The following is a 16491-nucleotide window of genomic DNA, read 5'->3' as shown; positions in this document are numbered from 1 at the left end:
AGTTTTGTTTGTTAGGTGAGGATCTAAATTGGGTTATCCAATTAAGAATCTATCAACAGTTTGTTTCACTAGTTGTAGTAGTTGTAGGACCACACAATTGCTCATTGGAAGCGACAAAAGATGATGCATCAGCTAACTATCAATTTAGTACGAACATTGTTTATTAGTAGGTGAATCTTATATGGAACCGTGGAGCCAAAACCACTACAGAGATTGAAAGTAACTGGTATAGAGATATAAATTGGTGAGCCCGAAATTCAGTACCTGGCATGGACCTCATCATATTTGGATTAACGATACCAATATGTGTGGATAAGGTGCGGATAAGAGGCATGAAAATTCAATTAGAAGATAAATTCATTTTGTAAGAAAATATTATTTTCTGATAAAAAAAATCATTTTCTAAGAAAAAAACTCTTACATTAACTGTAGGAATAATATTTCTCGACATCAAATCTCTAGTTAATACCTGCAGAGTCATGTGATAGAAAAAACCAAATTTAAATATGTTTTTAGTACTTGTAAAATAAGTTAATTTTAATTCTTTTAAATTTTTATTTTATTTTTCATTCTTCGAAACTTTGAAATCATTGTTTTGGTTCCATAAAATGAGAGAATTTTGTTTTAGTTAAATTTGAGTTTCCTCATTTTTCTTTAACTCAATTGTGTATTCTGATAAAACAAAAGTTAATCAGTATCTAAAGATATTGGATAAGAAACATCAAATAAAAATAATTTTATTGGGAGACGAAAAATTACACCATCACATAAATATTCATCTCGTTCATATTTTGGATACCCATATATATAACCATTGAAGATTATTGAAGTGACTAATTCCGTGAAATTAAGCAGCCTTGAGGAAAATGATCTTTATCTAGTACCAACATACTTGATGTAAAGAAAAGAATTTTTTAGCGGAAGGTTGACTAGAGTTTTTTAAAAAAACACTAGCCCACCCTGTTCATTTGATAATGAGAATACTACAATTTTTGTTTATTCTATGTATTTTATACACACATAAGGTAGGAACCGTATGAGATGAAAATCTCATGTACGAGCGGAGATTCTTTGAATCGAATGATGACCGTAACAGATGTTAGTTCAATATGAAGGAAATTATATGGAAGATTTTTTCTTATGATTTACATAACAAATATTTTTTTCTTTTAGTTTCTTAACCATATACTACGGATACTTCTTAGTCAGAATATTTTATAATTGATTTGTAAAATTCTCCCACCATAATCAATCATTCCTTGAAACCTGGAAAAATACTGAAATGCTATTGGATTAAAGTTTTATGTTTACTGAACTGATAAGTTTTGAACTCCTTTAATTAGATTCCTTGGAGCTTTTTCAAAACAAGCTAGGTGGGGATCCCACAAAAAAATAACACGGGAAAATTTCGCAGAGAAAAAGTCATTTCTTAATACTTGTTGGCTAATAAATTCCACTTTACAATTATTCAGCATAACACATAACCCCCAGTCATCATGTAAAAGATCCTATACATATATAGCAATTTCTGTCTCAAATTTCATCATTCCAAAGATGATTATCGATCAAATAAAGGCAGAAGACATGCTTCAGACTATATATTCTTAGTTCAGCCTTTGATTCGATCGGTTTGATCAACAGGTGTTCAAGCATAGCATGCAAGTAACATGGTGTTGGTTGAGAGTTGAAACTCTTCTCTGATTGGTGTATCTTCTGAGTCTTCCATTTCTCATCTTCCTGCAATTCATATTCCAAGAAAAAAAAAATCCAGAATTGCATAAAATCCATGCATCTGTATTTAGTTGGGACCCCAGCAACTCAAGTACATAACGGTTCTCAAGGACTCCTCTGACTTCTTAGCTTTCTCATCTTTCAATTTGGCTGAAGCCATAACAGATGATTGAGAAGAAAGCTTCTTGGTCTGAGACAAAGACTTCATATTATGTTTAGCATGTTGTTGTGCTGATCTCATCACACTGTTCCACCTGCATATACCTTGGTCCTTCAAGGCCTCCACCACTCCAACACTTGCCGCCACGGTCCAAGTCCAAGCACGGCTTGTTGAACTCATTCTTGATCACAACTCTTGAACAATAAGCTAGAAAGTAGATGATGCTAATAGTTTTTGTTGTGTTTGTGTGGAATTTAAGAACAAGCTAGGTAGTGTATGTCTAGTTTGATGTGTATGGAGAATATTAATTGATGAGTTGAAGATGAATGAATATGGGGTGCATTTTTTTGATAATATATAGTGTGAGATTGAGACAATAATGGAAAACACAGACACTAGTTTAATTAGTTTGTGTGCAAAACCAGAGGCAGTGGAAAAGGCGCACACATGGTTTTGGTTTGTGGGGTGTCATGCGTGTTAAATTTTGTTTGTTAGGTAAGGATCTAAAATGGGTATACATATATATATCCAATTAAGAATCTCTCAACAGTTAATTTGTGTCAAGGACTTCACTGCACTAGTAGTTGTAGGACCACACAACTTCAACTTGCGCTTGACACTGCTGGATTATAGCTCATTGGAAGCGACAAAAGATGATTCTTTTTTTCTTTCATTGTTGAATGCTTACACGTTTTTGAGTGCTTTATCAGCTAGGTGCGCACATTGTTTATAAGGAGAATCGTAGAGTACGGAACTTAGGTTTGGTACGTGGAGCCAAAACCATTTGAGAGATTGAAAGTTGAAAGTAACTGGTATAGAGCATATATATATTGGTGAGGCCGAATTTCAGTACCTGGACCTTATCATATTTTTTTGGATTAACGTTACCCATGCATGTATGGATAAGTGGATAAGAGATAAACGAGAATTCTCTAGGAAGATGAACCATTTCGTAAGAAATTGAAAAAACTGGTGCTGACATATTAACTTATACTTGACTCGTAAATCAACAACTAGTTGGACCAGCGATTCTAGATTCGGTACCTTAAGTAAATCTCTGGTTCGAATCTTATAAATAAAAATAATTAAAAGGAACAAATTTTATTAAAAATTATTAGTTAGATTTTTCAGTAGAAATTAGTTATTATTAAAACTGATAAATACTTTATGTGTCCCTGTTATAATAAAAAAAATACTAGAATCGTAAATGAACATTATACAGTACTTATACATGATGGGAAAAGGTTATATAAATAATTTATTGTAATAGTTATATAAGTAAAGTATTCATTTCCTTTTTCACGGGAATTCCTAATTTTGCAAGTAAATCGAGAAAGCTGCACGAGATACTTGCGTTAAACAGTACTGTGACGAAAGTCCATGCTCGATGTTAAGTGGTGTGTGGTGATAAAAAAAAAAAGTATGTGTTAAAATTATGTAGGATGTGGTACATATTCTTCATTTACTCGAACCTAAGTTGTTCTATAAAAAATTCCTCCCCTTCTCGATCGGTCTTGTTTCCTTTAACATGAGATCTACAAAAGTAGGATTGATATAACATAAATTTATTTCTGTATTCCACTTTTTTAAACGATAAACTATTGTGTAATGACGGGTGATTTCTCTTTACCATAAATATTCCATCAACACTCATTATTTTCCTTTTGGCTATATTACATTATATCACTACTTAGTTTATAATAATATCCTGAGTATTTCATGAACGAATAAATAGTTGAATCAGAGTTGATGTTAAGAGAAATTTAATCATTTCTATTTTATTTCATTATAATAATATTGTATTTACAATTTTTTTAAGCATTTTTCTAAAATACATATAGATTCCATGATTTTTTCTTACCTTAGCTTTTTTTGTTTTGTTTAAGAAGAGTGAGAGAAGTCCTTTTTTTTATTCACCACTGAAAAATAGATTTTTAACATAAATTTTTATAAACACTCAATATTAATTTTCAACTCATATTGAAATTATTGTCATTAAAAGTATCATTTTTAACATCGATTATGAAAATCGATGTTAAAATTTACCCTATAACATTGATTCTTCCCAAAATTAATGTGGTATACTAGGAAATAGAAAAAAAAAATACAAAAACAATATTGATTCTAAAAAAATAAAACTGATGTTGTAATTAGTTTTTTCCGATGCTATTTTTTGCTACTCACACCCCTTACTTTACATACTTCACATACTTGCTCACATCCCTTTACTTCACATACCTTCTCACACCCCTTGTGACCCCACCTTTAACCCACAAGGGATCATATTTTTCGTTGGAGAGTTCCCACAATCGCTTGCCATGAGACCAATCAACAATATCATCATTTGTTCCCTGCACATAATCCCATTCGCAGACACACAAAATTATGAATTATATTAATTCTTCAAAAAAATGACATATTACATGAAGACAAATATCCATGCTAGCTACGTTGTTTTGTATGGATTATGAACTTCTGGAAAATTAAATTTATGAACAATGATAGACGACAACATAGAAGTTGCAGAAAATCATCATGAGTTCCAAATAATATCTATTTTTCTTCCTTAAAATTGATTCCATTTACAATGATGACCACTATGCTCTATGTTGCTTAGCCTTCTTCAATAAATGAGGTCACATGTTAACAAACAACCACCATGAGAAATGCAAAGATGTATCGATGTTCTGAAAATCATTGAAATGGTTATGTTGTTGCCTTGATATATGGATATAAAAGTTTATTTAATGTTCCTTTATGTGGCTCAAAATTCTTTGAGACAATATATATATCAATTTGGGTTGGTCGCAAGGTAGTTTCTTTAATAGTAGCATTGAAAAAGCATCTTTCACTGAATATTAGACAATCATTAACCAACCAGGTTTGCAAACCAAAAATTAGACACATACTATTAAGCATTCTACCATTGTATGTCCTACCACCATTGTGGTATTGGAATTGACATTGAAGACACGAACAATGTTGTCGAGGGAGGAGGAGGCGGTGACGAAACCGAGGGGGTGGCGGCCACAGAGACGAAGCCAAGGCCATGGCTAGTGTTGGTGCGCTCCAAAACGAGGTCGTCGGAGTGGCAGAGCCAGATAGTCTCATCATGCACGTTCTCCACCGATTTAGTCCACCCAACTTCATTTTAAATTGCTTGGCTTGTCACAAAATTAATTTATGAAAATGAGTTTCTAAAAATCCACAACATCCATTTCTAAAAAACTGACGTTCAGATCTGTTTTAAAAAACACTGATGTTAGATGACTATTTACGACATCGATTCTTATAAAATTGATTTTAAGATTCTTATTTCAAAATCAATTTTTTAGCGACCAATATTTACAATGACATTATATTTATAAAATTGCTATCGCACACTTTATAACATCAAGGCGATATCAAATCCTATTTTGCTAATAGTCATCTAATCTTTTAAATTTTCCTTATGTTTAATTCAAGGGCACTGAGATTTAGAGTTGAGTACCAATCGATAGTTCTATGATGGATTGATGAACTTAAAAAGTAAATTTATTCTAATCATGGATGAAAAATAAATTGTGGGCAATAAGTTAAAGGCTCTTAGCATATATATATAAATATCTATTATACATGAATATAGACATTAAAGTTTTTTTTAAGGTCAATATTAAAGTTATTAATAGGTTTAATCACAAAATTTTTGTTTTTTTAAATTATATATGATACTTTACCCAATTCTAACTATTAATTTTCATGCCCAATATTTATTGATTATTGAGGATTTGTGGAAACAAGGAAATTGAGCTTTTAGGCAATATATGATTCTCTTTATTTTCAATTTTTATATTATTTACATATTTCTATTCCTTTCTTTTTCATTATCTTATTTATTACATCTATCGTTTTTTTAGTTTTTTTTTAGTATCTTTCTTATCTATCCCAAGGTCCTAGCGTAAAAAATAACTTTTTATTTTTAGTTATAAAAAACATTTAAAACTTATCACAAGTGATGTGATAAGTGTCATAAAGAACAGTTGTATGAGATAATAAGATATCTATTATTTTCAATGTGTTATAGGAATATATTTTACACAAATATAATCTAATAGGTTTTTAGTGTTTTGATGTGATTTAGGTAGGCATAGCATAGTGCTGATTTATAAATTAGTTTCTGTTAACTTCTTATTTTGATTTAAGACTCACTCTATGATAATATGAACTTTAAGAAAGCTTAGAATGAAAATTTGTAATTGTAAGAAGTATTTCTATAGCTACCAAAATTTTAGGAAATTTTTTTAAAAAATGAAATCACACAATAATTTCCGTGCCAAAGCACGTAACTTTTTATTGATATGGCAATTTACAGTCACATCCAAATCGCAATACACACCCACCAACAATTAATGAGGATCAAAACCTTGCACAATCAGTGCACCAAGAGTGCTATATATGTTATGAGCACTCTCCAGTTTTATAGAATTAAGTGGCTGAGCTGATCACTGGCATCATATTTTTTGTGCCCTGCTGAATTATGCTAAATATTTATGATATTAATCTAATGTTTTCTAACTCTAAGAATTAGGACCCCATGTGCTCAAATACATAACTGTTCTGAGAGACTCCTCTGCCATCCTTCTCTTCTCATCATCTCTCAGGTTATTTGAAGTTACTGAAGAAGAAGAAGTAGAAGGAGAAGGAGAAGGAGAAGCCAGCTTCTTGGCCTCAGTTACTGACCCTATGTGGTTCTTGGCATGTTGAGCCACCAACTTCATCATTGTGCTGTTCATTTTGCAATACCCTTGATCCTTCAACGCCTCCACCACTCCAACAGTGGTTGCAACCACAAAAGTTCCACGACACATGTTGTATATATAATTGGTGCAGTTTCAAACTACAACTTCCCTAATAATCCTTCAATGTTTTGTTATAATTGATATCAGTAGTTGAAGTTGCTACTATGATTACAAGTGAGTGAGTTTTGGTGCTTATATAGATTAAGAATTGAGGCTTAGGGGGGAAAACCGGATGCTATTTTGGTTTGTTACAGGTGGATTGAACTATGTGGATAGCCTGAGGTTTTCATTTTCACTAGCCGTATCTTAATTGCCACATAAATAACTCTCCTTTGTCTTTATTCTTTAGGCTTTAGTGGAGTTTGCATTTTGAATTATTGTAGGGCCCTTTGGCACATGGTTTTGCCACGAGCCCATAATATATGTAAAATTTGGACCCGTAGTTTTGGGAGTGATACCATTGTTTATTAAAAGATGATGATTAGGTGGGGGCATACCAAGAGAGCCACCAATATCCAATAGTGTAGTACTTTGTATCTATTTAGCATCGCCCACTTACACTTGCACACGAAATTGTCTTTTATTATACAGAGTAGAAGGATTCCCATCTTTGCTTATATTATCATCACATCCTAAACATATGTTGGGAACTCAAATAAACAATTTTCTATTCATATGTTGTTTCTGCCATGGAATTAATAGCTTAATCTGAAATATACAGTACAATTCAGAGCGTATATACTGTCACATCTTGAGGATCACTAATTACTAGACGAGTGTTCTGTGTGTGTTCTGTTATGAGCAATAACGTAAGTTGGAGAAGAATTATATGATTAATTTAATAATTAAAGAAATAGAAAAGAATTTTTTTTTCACACTAATAAAAATTAATAAATTAATAATTAACATTCATCTTCACAAAAGTTTAATTATGTGTGCTCTGTTTTCCCTTTTCAAAGTTACCAATTCCAATAACATGGAGAGTACTGTGTGCAGCTTGTTAGACCAATCATTAATCTGCTTTACTTATAATAACGTTGTTTCATCATAATGCATACCTTGTGGAATTCTCTTTATGGACAAGGCTATATTCATTAAAGAAAACATTGATATCAAGTCATAATAGAAAAATTAAAATTTTGGAGAGGTAGATCAAGCTTACAAGAAATCAAGGTTCTCGATGTGTTTGCAAACCAGTTGCAATTAAGGTATATTGGTGTTGAAAAAAAAAAAAAAAAACTACCCTCACATTGCTTTACCTTTAATGCCTTAGAACGCATATTTTTCCATTGAAAGTGGGTTTAAATGCTCAATCAAATACATACTAAATCCTTGATGGAGTCGAGAAACTTAATATCATTTATTTACAAGGTACCCATAATAATAAAACAGGAAAGAGTAAACTTTATCTTCTTTTAAACTCACATTCTATATTTTAATTTTAATAGTAATTGATTATTAAATTTTATCTTCCTACAAATAAATACACTTTATTTTTTTCTCAATGGTTTCTTAAATTTTATTATTTTATAATTAAGCATCCTAAATGTTAATTTCATTTCAATCGATCCTTAAATTTTTACCTTATTTTACATATAGTTGCTTAGTTTTCCTTTAAACTTTTTTTATTCATCCATCTACTAAATAAAGTCAATATTTTTTTTTTGTCTCTTCCATCATATGACATTGACTAATTTTCTTACGTGTCTAATAAAAGATTGCGTGACTATTTCAAGCGAAACCCAATAATGTGTATGTGATGTCATATTAACAAATGACTCACAAGTTTTTAGCCTTAAAGTATGTCATTTATCTATCTTAAAATGAATCATAGATATTAAAACAAAAAGTTTCAAAATTTGAAGGAATAAAAATTAAAGAAAAATATTCTACCGACCCAAAACCAAAATTAACTCATTTCATAGTGATGAAAACACTGATTTTAAATTTAGAGGGAGAAAAACTAAAAAAAATTATATTTTAAAATCTAAGACAAAAATTTACTTATTTTACAAATAGTAAAAACATATTTAAGCATGCATTCAACATAACTAAATAAGATAAAGGTCCATGGGAAGGTTTTTTTGTCAGATGGGCTCAACAATTCAAGCAAAGCCCAAACCAGATTCGGATTAGGGAGTAGTGGAGCCCATGAAGAACGTGAATGGGGATTGGGGGCAGAAAATGGACGAAATTTTGTTCACCTCATTGACTGGTTCCTTCCTTAATAAGTAAACATTTTTTCTTTTTTGCTATTGTTTTACCCTTGATGATCTTTGTTTCCTCTGTCAAGTTTAGCCATAAATCAACTTTATTATTTATAATCCACTGTTTTGGATAAAGATGGGTGAACAGTCTTAACACAAAATTTAGCAACTAGTCAATGCCATTTCTTTCCACCTGTTACTGTAGGATCCACAACTATAGATATTCCTCACTAATCACTATCTTAAAACACCACGAACTTTTTTGGTAAATGTGAAGCATACACTCCAATCCCAGTTCTTCACGCACTCTGTATAATATTTGAACCCTTTTTTACACTCAAATATTGAAAATTACATAAGCACTCCAACATTCTCATAATAATAAAAGGAAAGTAGAGAATAGAGATTCGTTTATTGAGTTTTAACTCGACTTTACAAAGCTCTATGTACAGTACAGCTGCTGCATTTATATATTTTCAGAAAAAACAGTAGTGATAGGCTACTAGCGAAATATGAAAAGCACTAATCGCGATACTGATAAGAAGACCCTTTTGGATAAACTCACTTGTAGGAAAAAAAATCAGAAGATGAAATAAATTATACTTTTCTCGTAAGTTAAAATTAACTTAAGTAAATGTTCAAATAAACTTTTGCAGAAGTTAAACAAGTTCTTATAAATTAACTTATGTATAAGCTAATTTCAACTTATGGAACAAGTTTAATTCATTTTATTTTTCTTATTTCTTTTCCTACGGGTACTTGTTGAAAAATTTATCCAAAAAGTTCCAAATATCATACCTGCCACTAGACACAGTTCTTGAGGGTTTGAAGGTGCCCCTTTAGTTAGGACCCCAGCAACTCAAGTACATGACAGTTCTAAGAGATTCTTCAGCTTTTTTAAATTTATCAGCAGCATCAACATTACTGCACTTGGATGCTTGATGAATCACATTTTCATAACCATTCCCAGCAACACGGTTCTCTGGCTTAGAGAGACCAGGGATTCTTGAGGAGCTACCTTTGTGAGAAGAACTAATGAGGTTGTCTTTTGTTGGAGTTCCATCTTTGATTCCTTCCTCCATGTTTTGAACCACTTGGAGAATATGAATATCTCAGCTCATGCACATCTCCAAGTTCAAAATCATGTTACTTTCCTCACTCTTGGATTTTTTGGGAAGAGGGTTAGAAGTGACTAGATTCGATCGGACAAGGAAGATTAAAGAAAACAACTTGCTATAAAAGAACATAAGAAGCCACACCCACTCAGGCATTTAAAACACGGGGAACATGTATGTTGTTAATATATACAGAAATGGAAATGATACAACTGAATTTTTTTACTGTTATAACTCTGCAAAACATTATAAAAGAAAGTTTAACTTTAATAAACACTAAGAATTTATGCGTTGGCAGTGTAATTTTTATTATTATCAATCAATCAGAAACTTATCATATACAATTATTATAATTAGATGACAATGTGTCTACATAGCTTGTTTATTCAAACAAATGATACATGAAATTTATTTTATGTTCAAATATGTTTTTATACATGTAAAATAGTTAATTTTAGTTTTACTATCTAATTTTTTTTATTTCATTGTATGATATTTTTTATGTTTGATTTTAGTATTTATCATCTTTAAAGATTTGTTAAATGATGATATGTTGAACTAATAAAGTGTCATATTTAAATGATAATATGATAGATTAATAAAGTATTACATCATTACTTAACTAATTCTCAATTAGCTTTATTGCTTGAGAGGAAAGCAGCAACCGTCAACTAGTTAACTTCGTGTTTTCCTTTCAAAGTGAGACTATTGACGTAATGGTACAAGACATTTAGTAGTTTACAGATCAAAAGTATACATAATATTAATATATCATTTGAATTTTATGGTGGCTTGGACTTGCTAAGCATAAAAATGTTTCTTTTCTTTCTTTCTTTTCAATTTGTTTGACAAGGGAGAAACTAATAATATGGGTCAAACATTCAAACAATATAAGATTGAAAAACATTAAGGATTACGAATTAACCTTTGCCGTTCTAAAATAAGTGCAGGGGGTTCTCACCCTAAATTGTTTTTGTTTATGTTAAAATATTAAACTTAAATCCATTAAATAAAAATTTAGTCCTTTAATTTTACCTGTAGGAGATGAAGCTAAAAACGGAACTGCATATGAGATGATCCAATTTCGTGTTTTGAACCACCAAATGGACCGAGTCAAAGATGGAATTCTTAAACCTTTCCTATTTTCCAATTTAACAAAACACACCATTTCCATTTCTCAAACATCTTTACCATTTTTCAACTTAATATATAATACAACAAAATATGTCACATGTGAATGTGACTGGTCCAAAATCAACCTGCTTTTAGTTCCCTCTCAACCACGAGTTAGAGCGAAGAACAAATACCGTGGAGGGAGAAGCAAGTATATCTTCCTCTAACAAGCGACTATAACCCTGAATAATGATATAACATATATTCTGCACATAATTAACTGTATAACTTTTTTTCTTATGTAATAAATTTAGCAAATATCAAATGTGTTATCATATTTACATCTTTCTTAACTATATTCAAAATAAAAATCTAATGTAGAAACAAAAAGGTCTTCGAAAATGGGTAGTTATTTCTCTTATTTTTATTTTTAAATAAATTGAACTTGGCAATAACCAAATATACTTGGTATAATTTTAATGATATATATATATATATATATATATATATATATATATATATTCAGAAAACTAAAATTATTTTTCAGTAAACGTGTAAAGTGAAGCATTACATTTATAAAATTTAAATTAATGATAAATATACTTTTATTTTTATCTGCATAGAGACTAAGTATCCTCCATAGCATATTATAAAAAAAAAAGGAAGCTTTCATTACGAGTATTTAACAAAATTATATACATTAAAAAATTTGAATTATATATTTAAGATTCGAACCTCGAAATTTTTGTTTAAATTGAAACAATCCTATTTCAATTTATGCATGCACCTGACTATGTTCAATTTTTTTTATTCTGATATTGGTGTTGGTGAGACTTCCACACAATTGTTGCAGAAAATTGTAACATTGTTATCAGATGGTTTAGAAAAGCATTGTGACCGCCAAAATTGAACGTGTCATTATGTGATCGGCTAGTTGGAAAGTGGACAAAAGAAGGTTTCAGTTTCAGTTTGAGACTTCACAGTGTGGATAAGCTTTTTGGTTGTGCCTTGTTTTCATTCCAACACGTTTGAAAGCAATGCAGGGTCACCTATGAATTTTGTCCTTCAACGAAGGACACTTTCTCATAGCCACGAGCATTCAGTTTCCACCCATGGCTGCTCTCACTTCTCTATCTTTCTCAGCAGTGACTCATTGCTCAGAAAGAAAAGTGACCCTTTCCTCCACTCGCTTTCTGGCTTCCTCCTCAGAGATATTTGGGTTCCGAACCGATTTCTCGTACCACTATGTTGGTGTTCGAGCTTCCAATTCCCCATCTAAAATGGTTGTTCAATGCATGTCTTCTGCTACAGGTTCGTGTCTTTGAAATTATTTCTATTGGAGTAAATATTTCATTACAAATTAAACTTGTTATATGGTAAGTTTGTTGACTATGTAGATTTGTTACACTGAGAGTGGATAAAAAAAAAAAATCTTGTTCTGTTAGTTGAAAAAAGAATGGGAAAATATATACACTACTGACTACATACACATTTGTATTGTAATCGTTAAAATAAAATTTGATTGTCCAGATTGATTATTCTCATATCTCACAATAATTTAGTGTTGTTATCTAACTGTCTACGCATATATGTGTTTTGGTTACCTTATGTGTGACGTGCATGATATTTGTTCTCGCTTTACTATCTTCTCTCGAAATCAAGAAGAACATATAATCTTGTTTTCGAAAGGAAGAAGTAATGCAAACTACACTTTATTGGTTTCTTTCTATTAGTAAGCAACCCTCTTCAGATAAACCAATGCATGGTAAGGCGTTAAACTAATTAAATTGACGTGAATAGAATTTAATTAGAATGCATTATAAAGGGTTTCTTTTATCCATTCAATGGTGAATTGTCAGATTCCCTAGTGCTTAGGAGCTAGTTGAATAGTTGTGAATGGTAAAAATTACTTGCGACCCCAACATGCCATTAGTGCACTGTCCGGTGGTATTGAGAGTGTCTCATTCTGTCAATTTTAATTAAAAAAAATGGTGAATTGTCATGTAAGGTAAGATCATCGATTTTTCAGATAATTTATACTTTGTTGACACTTGACAACATAAAAAATCTTTACACTCAGAGTGTATCAAATTTAACTCAGGAAATATGTTTTGGTTATCTTATGTATGGCATGGTGTGAACAGTTAGGTTCTTTCATTCTTCTAATATATTCTGCCAAAAAGGGAAGAATGAATAGAAATAGAAAATTTTATGGGTTTGCATGATGTGCAGATGTTCCTCCCACTGTTTCTGAGACAAAGTTAAATTTCCTCAAGGCATATAAGCGACCAATCCCTAGTATTTACAACACTGTGCTGCAGGAGCTAATAGTGCAGCAACATTTAATGAAATACAAGAGATCATACCGCTATGACCCTGTGTTTGCTCTTGGTTTTGTCACTATATATGATAAACTTATGGAAGGGTATCCTAGTGATGAGGACCGAGATGCCATCTTCCAAGCCTACATTAAGGCATTGAAGGAAGATCCAGAACAATACAGGTTAGAACATTCTGTAATTATTGTTTTTATTTGTTTTTTTTACTCCTGCTCCAAATCTTTAGCAGAAATGAAAGCACCATATTATCAGTGTCATTTTAATAAATTGCATTTAAGGTTAATTGTTTTTTGAGTTTAATTTATATGCAAGGTAAAGACTAAAGAGTTTTTACACTGTCAACTAATTAGAATTTATGGTAAGTGTGACATTTAACGTAGTATTAATAAAATTCAATAAACTTACCATAATGGAGATTTCTGATTAGATGCATAGCCTATTTCTTCTATTTTTTTTTTATGTTACATTAAATGATGTTTTATACAGAATAGACGCACGAAAGTTGGAAGAGTGGGCTCGAGTTCAAAAGCCAACTTCCCTTGTTGAGTTTTCATCCAAAGAAGGAGAAGTTGAGGGAATTTTAAAGGACATTGCAGAAAGAGCTGGAGGAAAAGGAGAATTCAGTTATAGTCGTTTTTTTGCAGTTGGACTGTTTCGTCTTCTGGAGTTGGCAAATGCCACGGAACCAACGATTTTGGACAAGGTTAACCAATTCATTTAAGACTCATGACTTGGATTTATTCAAATACTCATTTCATTGTGTATTTTGTTTTTGCAATTTGATGTTGAAGCTACCAAGTCAGTTCTCACTTCTTATCTACACAAGTTTTAGCAAATTACTTGGTAGAAAAAAAAAAGTTTTAGCAAATTACAAATCAAGAAAGTCCAACATATTTTGAAGTGCTTAATTGACTTGGCCTGATCTGTTATCATCCAAGGATTGCTCTCAGTATCATGATTGTAAAAATTTATATTTCATACATCCAAATTAATCTTTGGTGTTAACATAACAGCTTTGTGTGGCTTTGAACATCAACAAAAGAAGTGTTGATCGGGACTTGGATGTGTATCGCATCCTGCTTTCAAAGTTGGTTCAAGCAAAAGAGCTGCTGAAGGAGTATATTGACAGGTATGCATCAAACCTTTCAATGCCGTTCAATTGCTTTTCTCTGTTCCCATGGCTTTTCATGAGATATAATTAGTGAATGTAAAAACTCTAAAAAAAATACAAAAAAAAAAATCCTAGACATTACCACAAGTTTGAATTTGCAATTATATTAAATACATGTGATGCATAGTGAACATATCCAGTTCGAGCAGAATTATCTCTCTTAGAAGACACCTGTGATTACTACTAAAAATTCAACTTATGTTTCAATGTATAATTTAAATTTGAGATGTTTTACTTGATCGAGTTTGCAGTTGTGGCTCTATTACTGAGTGTCCATTTGATTTAGAATTTGATAAAATTGATTTTGAAATATTGAATGTGACTGAGATGTGTGCTTAAATTAATCCAACAGGGACTAAGTTTTTTATTTTTAAGACAGATTGACATTCTATGTAGCCCCCTTTTAGAAAACATGAGATTGCACAACTTTTTGGTGACAAACTAGCATGTGAGATCAATAGTCTCAACATTTTATTTTACTTCAAAGTCTATGTAGTCCTGAACCTAAATTCTTGTGTTAATAGTTGTGACAGATTTATAGTTACAACTTGCTTGCTTTCATCAACAAAGTTTTGATTCGTTGAAATGACATTTTGCTTCAGGGAGAAAAAGAAAAGGGATGAAAGGGCTGAACCACAAAAGGCTAATGAGGCCATCACAACATGTTTGGGACAACAATTGCCTGGTCTGTAGTTATGGTCTTCTGAAACAATCTCCTACTCAAGATAGACTTCTTATCTTTACATGTTTTCTTGTTGATCCTTGAGTTGGATAAGGCAAGTCGGAACTTCTATCATCTTGATTTTGCAGGATTTGAATCATCTAAAGTGCAGAGTACATTTCAAAGGATAAAATATACTAAAAATAAAAATTGTTATCAATGATTGAGATTTTAATAAAATGTGTAAAATAAATTAAATTTTATTATAATCTCAATCGTTGATTAATCAGCAATTATCATTCTCTACTTTATTCTATGTAGTGTACAATTTAGAGTAAACAAATCCTTGTACTTGCTGCAAATTGTAATCTTTTGTCATGATGGTGATCCACCTAAATCTTGTTTAACTAAATTCAATTAATTTATCCGTCCAACTCGGCTCGTTGTCACAAATGTATTTTGTGGTTCTCAAACGCAAGAGTGATAGCGTGTGTAGTAGCTATCACTAAAATGTTCACGTTTTAATGTGTATCACCTTTCCCATATCACTTTCACTGTTAAAATTTGCTATTACCAATCACTAATTTATAGTGTGCACCATACTCCTTTTATTATAATGGTAATTCACGGCTTTCTGTACTTTCTTACCGACACTAGTGATGAATTGATATTGTTTGAAAATTCATGTCATGTAGGATTTCTATTACACGTGAACATCTGTTTAAGATCGTCACAACTCATAACAGATTTAAACAAGGGGGACTAAAATGTAATGTTAATTTTGTCTAAGGATCAAAAGCTAGAATTTTTCCATATATAAACTAATATATAACACCAAAATAAATGAGCATAAAACAAAAAAATATATATAAACTAATCTAGAAATGAATTTAACGTATAAAGATTCAATTAATAATTAATTTAATCAAAATAAAGAAACTTACAATTCTACTTAATTTTGCGAAGTAATGTTTTTCGAAGTTTATTTTTAACAAATATAAGAAAAGCGGTGAGTTTCTTTTCTTTTTTTTCATCAAAAGGAAATTATAGTTTTACTTTTAGGAAAAAAAATTTTGGAAGTGATGTGTTATGTCATGCTTTAGTTTTGTGAAGAAGGAAAGGCAATAAAAAGGCGAAGAATTTTTTTCCCCAATAAAAGTAAATGGTAAGAGAGAAATTATTTGATTGAAGCGTGAGGATAACAACTGAAGAGAAA

At 31.2% G+C, this 16491-nt stretch overlaps 3 protein-coding genes across 3 annotated transcripts; 1 reads left to right on the top strand and 2 right to left on the bottom strand.

Moving 5' to 3' along the window:
* Positions 1-1406: 1406 nt before the first annotated feature.
* Positions 1407-2391, bottom strand: LOC114378497. The gene has a single exon (XM_028337094.1). The coding sequence runs from the start codon at positions 2069-2071 to the stop codon at positions 1799-1801; it is 273 nt and encodes a 90-aa protein (XP_028192895.1). The 5' UTR covers positions 2072-2391; the 3' UTR covers positions 1407-1798.
* Positions 2392-6181: 3790 nt separating this feature from the next.
* Positions 6182-6856, bottom strand: LOC114379327. Its single transcript, XM_028337969.1, has one exon. The coding sequence runs from the start codon at positions 6736-6738 to the stop codon at positions 6448-6450; it is 291 nt and encodes a 96-aa protein (XP_028193770.1). The 5' UTR covers positions 6739-6856; the 3' UTR covers positions 6182-6447.
* A 5233-nt stretch (positions 6857-12089) lies between these two features.
* LOC114378322 (protein THYLAKOID FORMATION1, chloroplastic-like) lies at positions 12090-15728 on the top strand. The gene is made up of 5 exons (XM_028336894.1): positions 12090-12415; positions 13337-13607; positions 13930-14146; positions 14457-14572; positions 15217-15728. Exons 1-5 carry the CDS (start codon positions 12217-12219, stop codon positions 15305-15307), a joined length of 894 nt encoding a protein of 297 aa, XP_028192695.1. The 5' UTR covers positions 12090-12216; the 3' UTR covers positions 15308-15728.
* Positions 15729-16491: the final 763 nt, after the last annotated feature.

Source organism: Glycine soja, chromosome 12, assembly GCF_004193775.1.
Source record: "Glycine soja cultivar W05 chromosome 12, ASM419377v2, whole genome shotgun sequence".
Lineage (NCBI taxonomy): Eukaryota > Viridiplantae > Streptophyta > Magnoliopsida > Fabales > Fabaceae > Glycine > Glycine soja.
The sequence above is the reverse complement of the archived record's forward strand: the minus strand, read 5'-3'. Positions and strand labels throughout refer to the sequence as shown.

What these genes read in the sequence shown, in the direction of transcription:
- LOC114379327 (XM_028337969.1), bottom strand. Translation starts at nt 6,738, where the DNA reads ATGTGTCGTGGAACTTTTGTGGTTGCAACCACTGTTGGAGTGGTGGAG.
- LOC114378497 (XM_028337094.1), bottom strand. Translation starts at nt 2,071, where the DNA reads ATGAGTTCAACAAGCCGTGCTTGGACTTGGACCGTGGCGGCAAGTGTT.
- LOC114378322 (XM_028336894.1), top strand. Translation starts at nt 12,217, where the DNA reads ATGGCTGCTCTCACTTCTCTATCTTTCTCAGCAGTGACTCATTGCTCA. An exon ending in GAAGATCCAGAACAATACAG is followed by an intron (nt 13,608 to 13,929) that starts GTTAGAACATTC and finishes TGTTTTATACAG; the next exon opens with AATAGACGCACGAAAGTTGG. An exon ending in AACCAACGATTTTGGACAAG is followed by an intron (nt 14,147 to 14,456) that starts GTTAACCAATTC and finishes TTAACATAACAG; the next exon opens with CTTTGTGTGGCTTTGAACAT.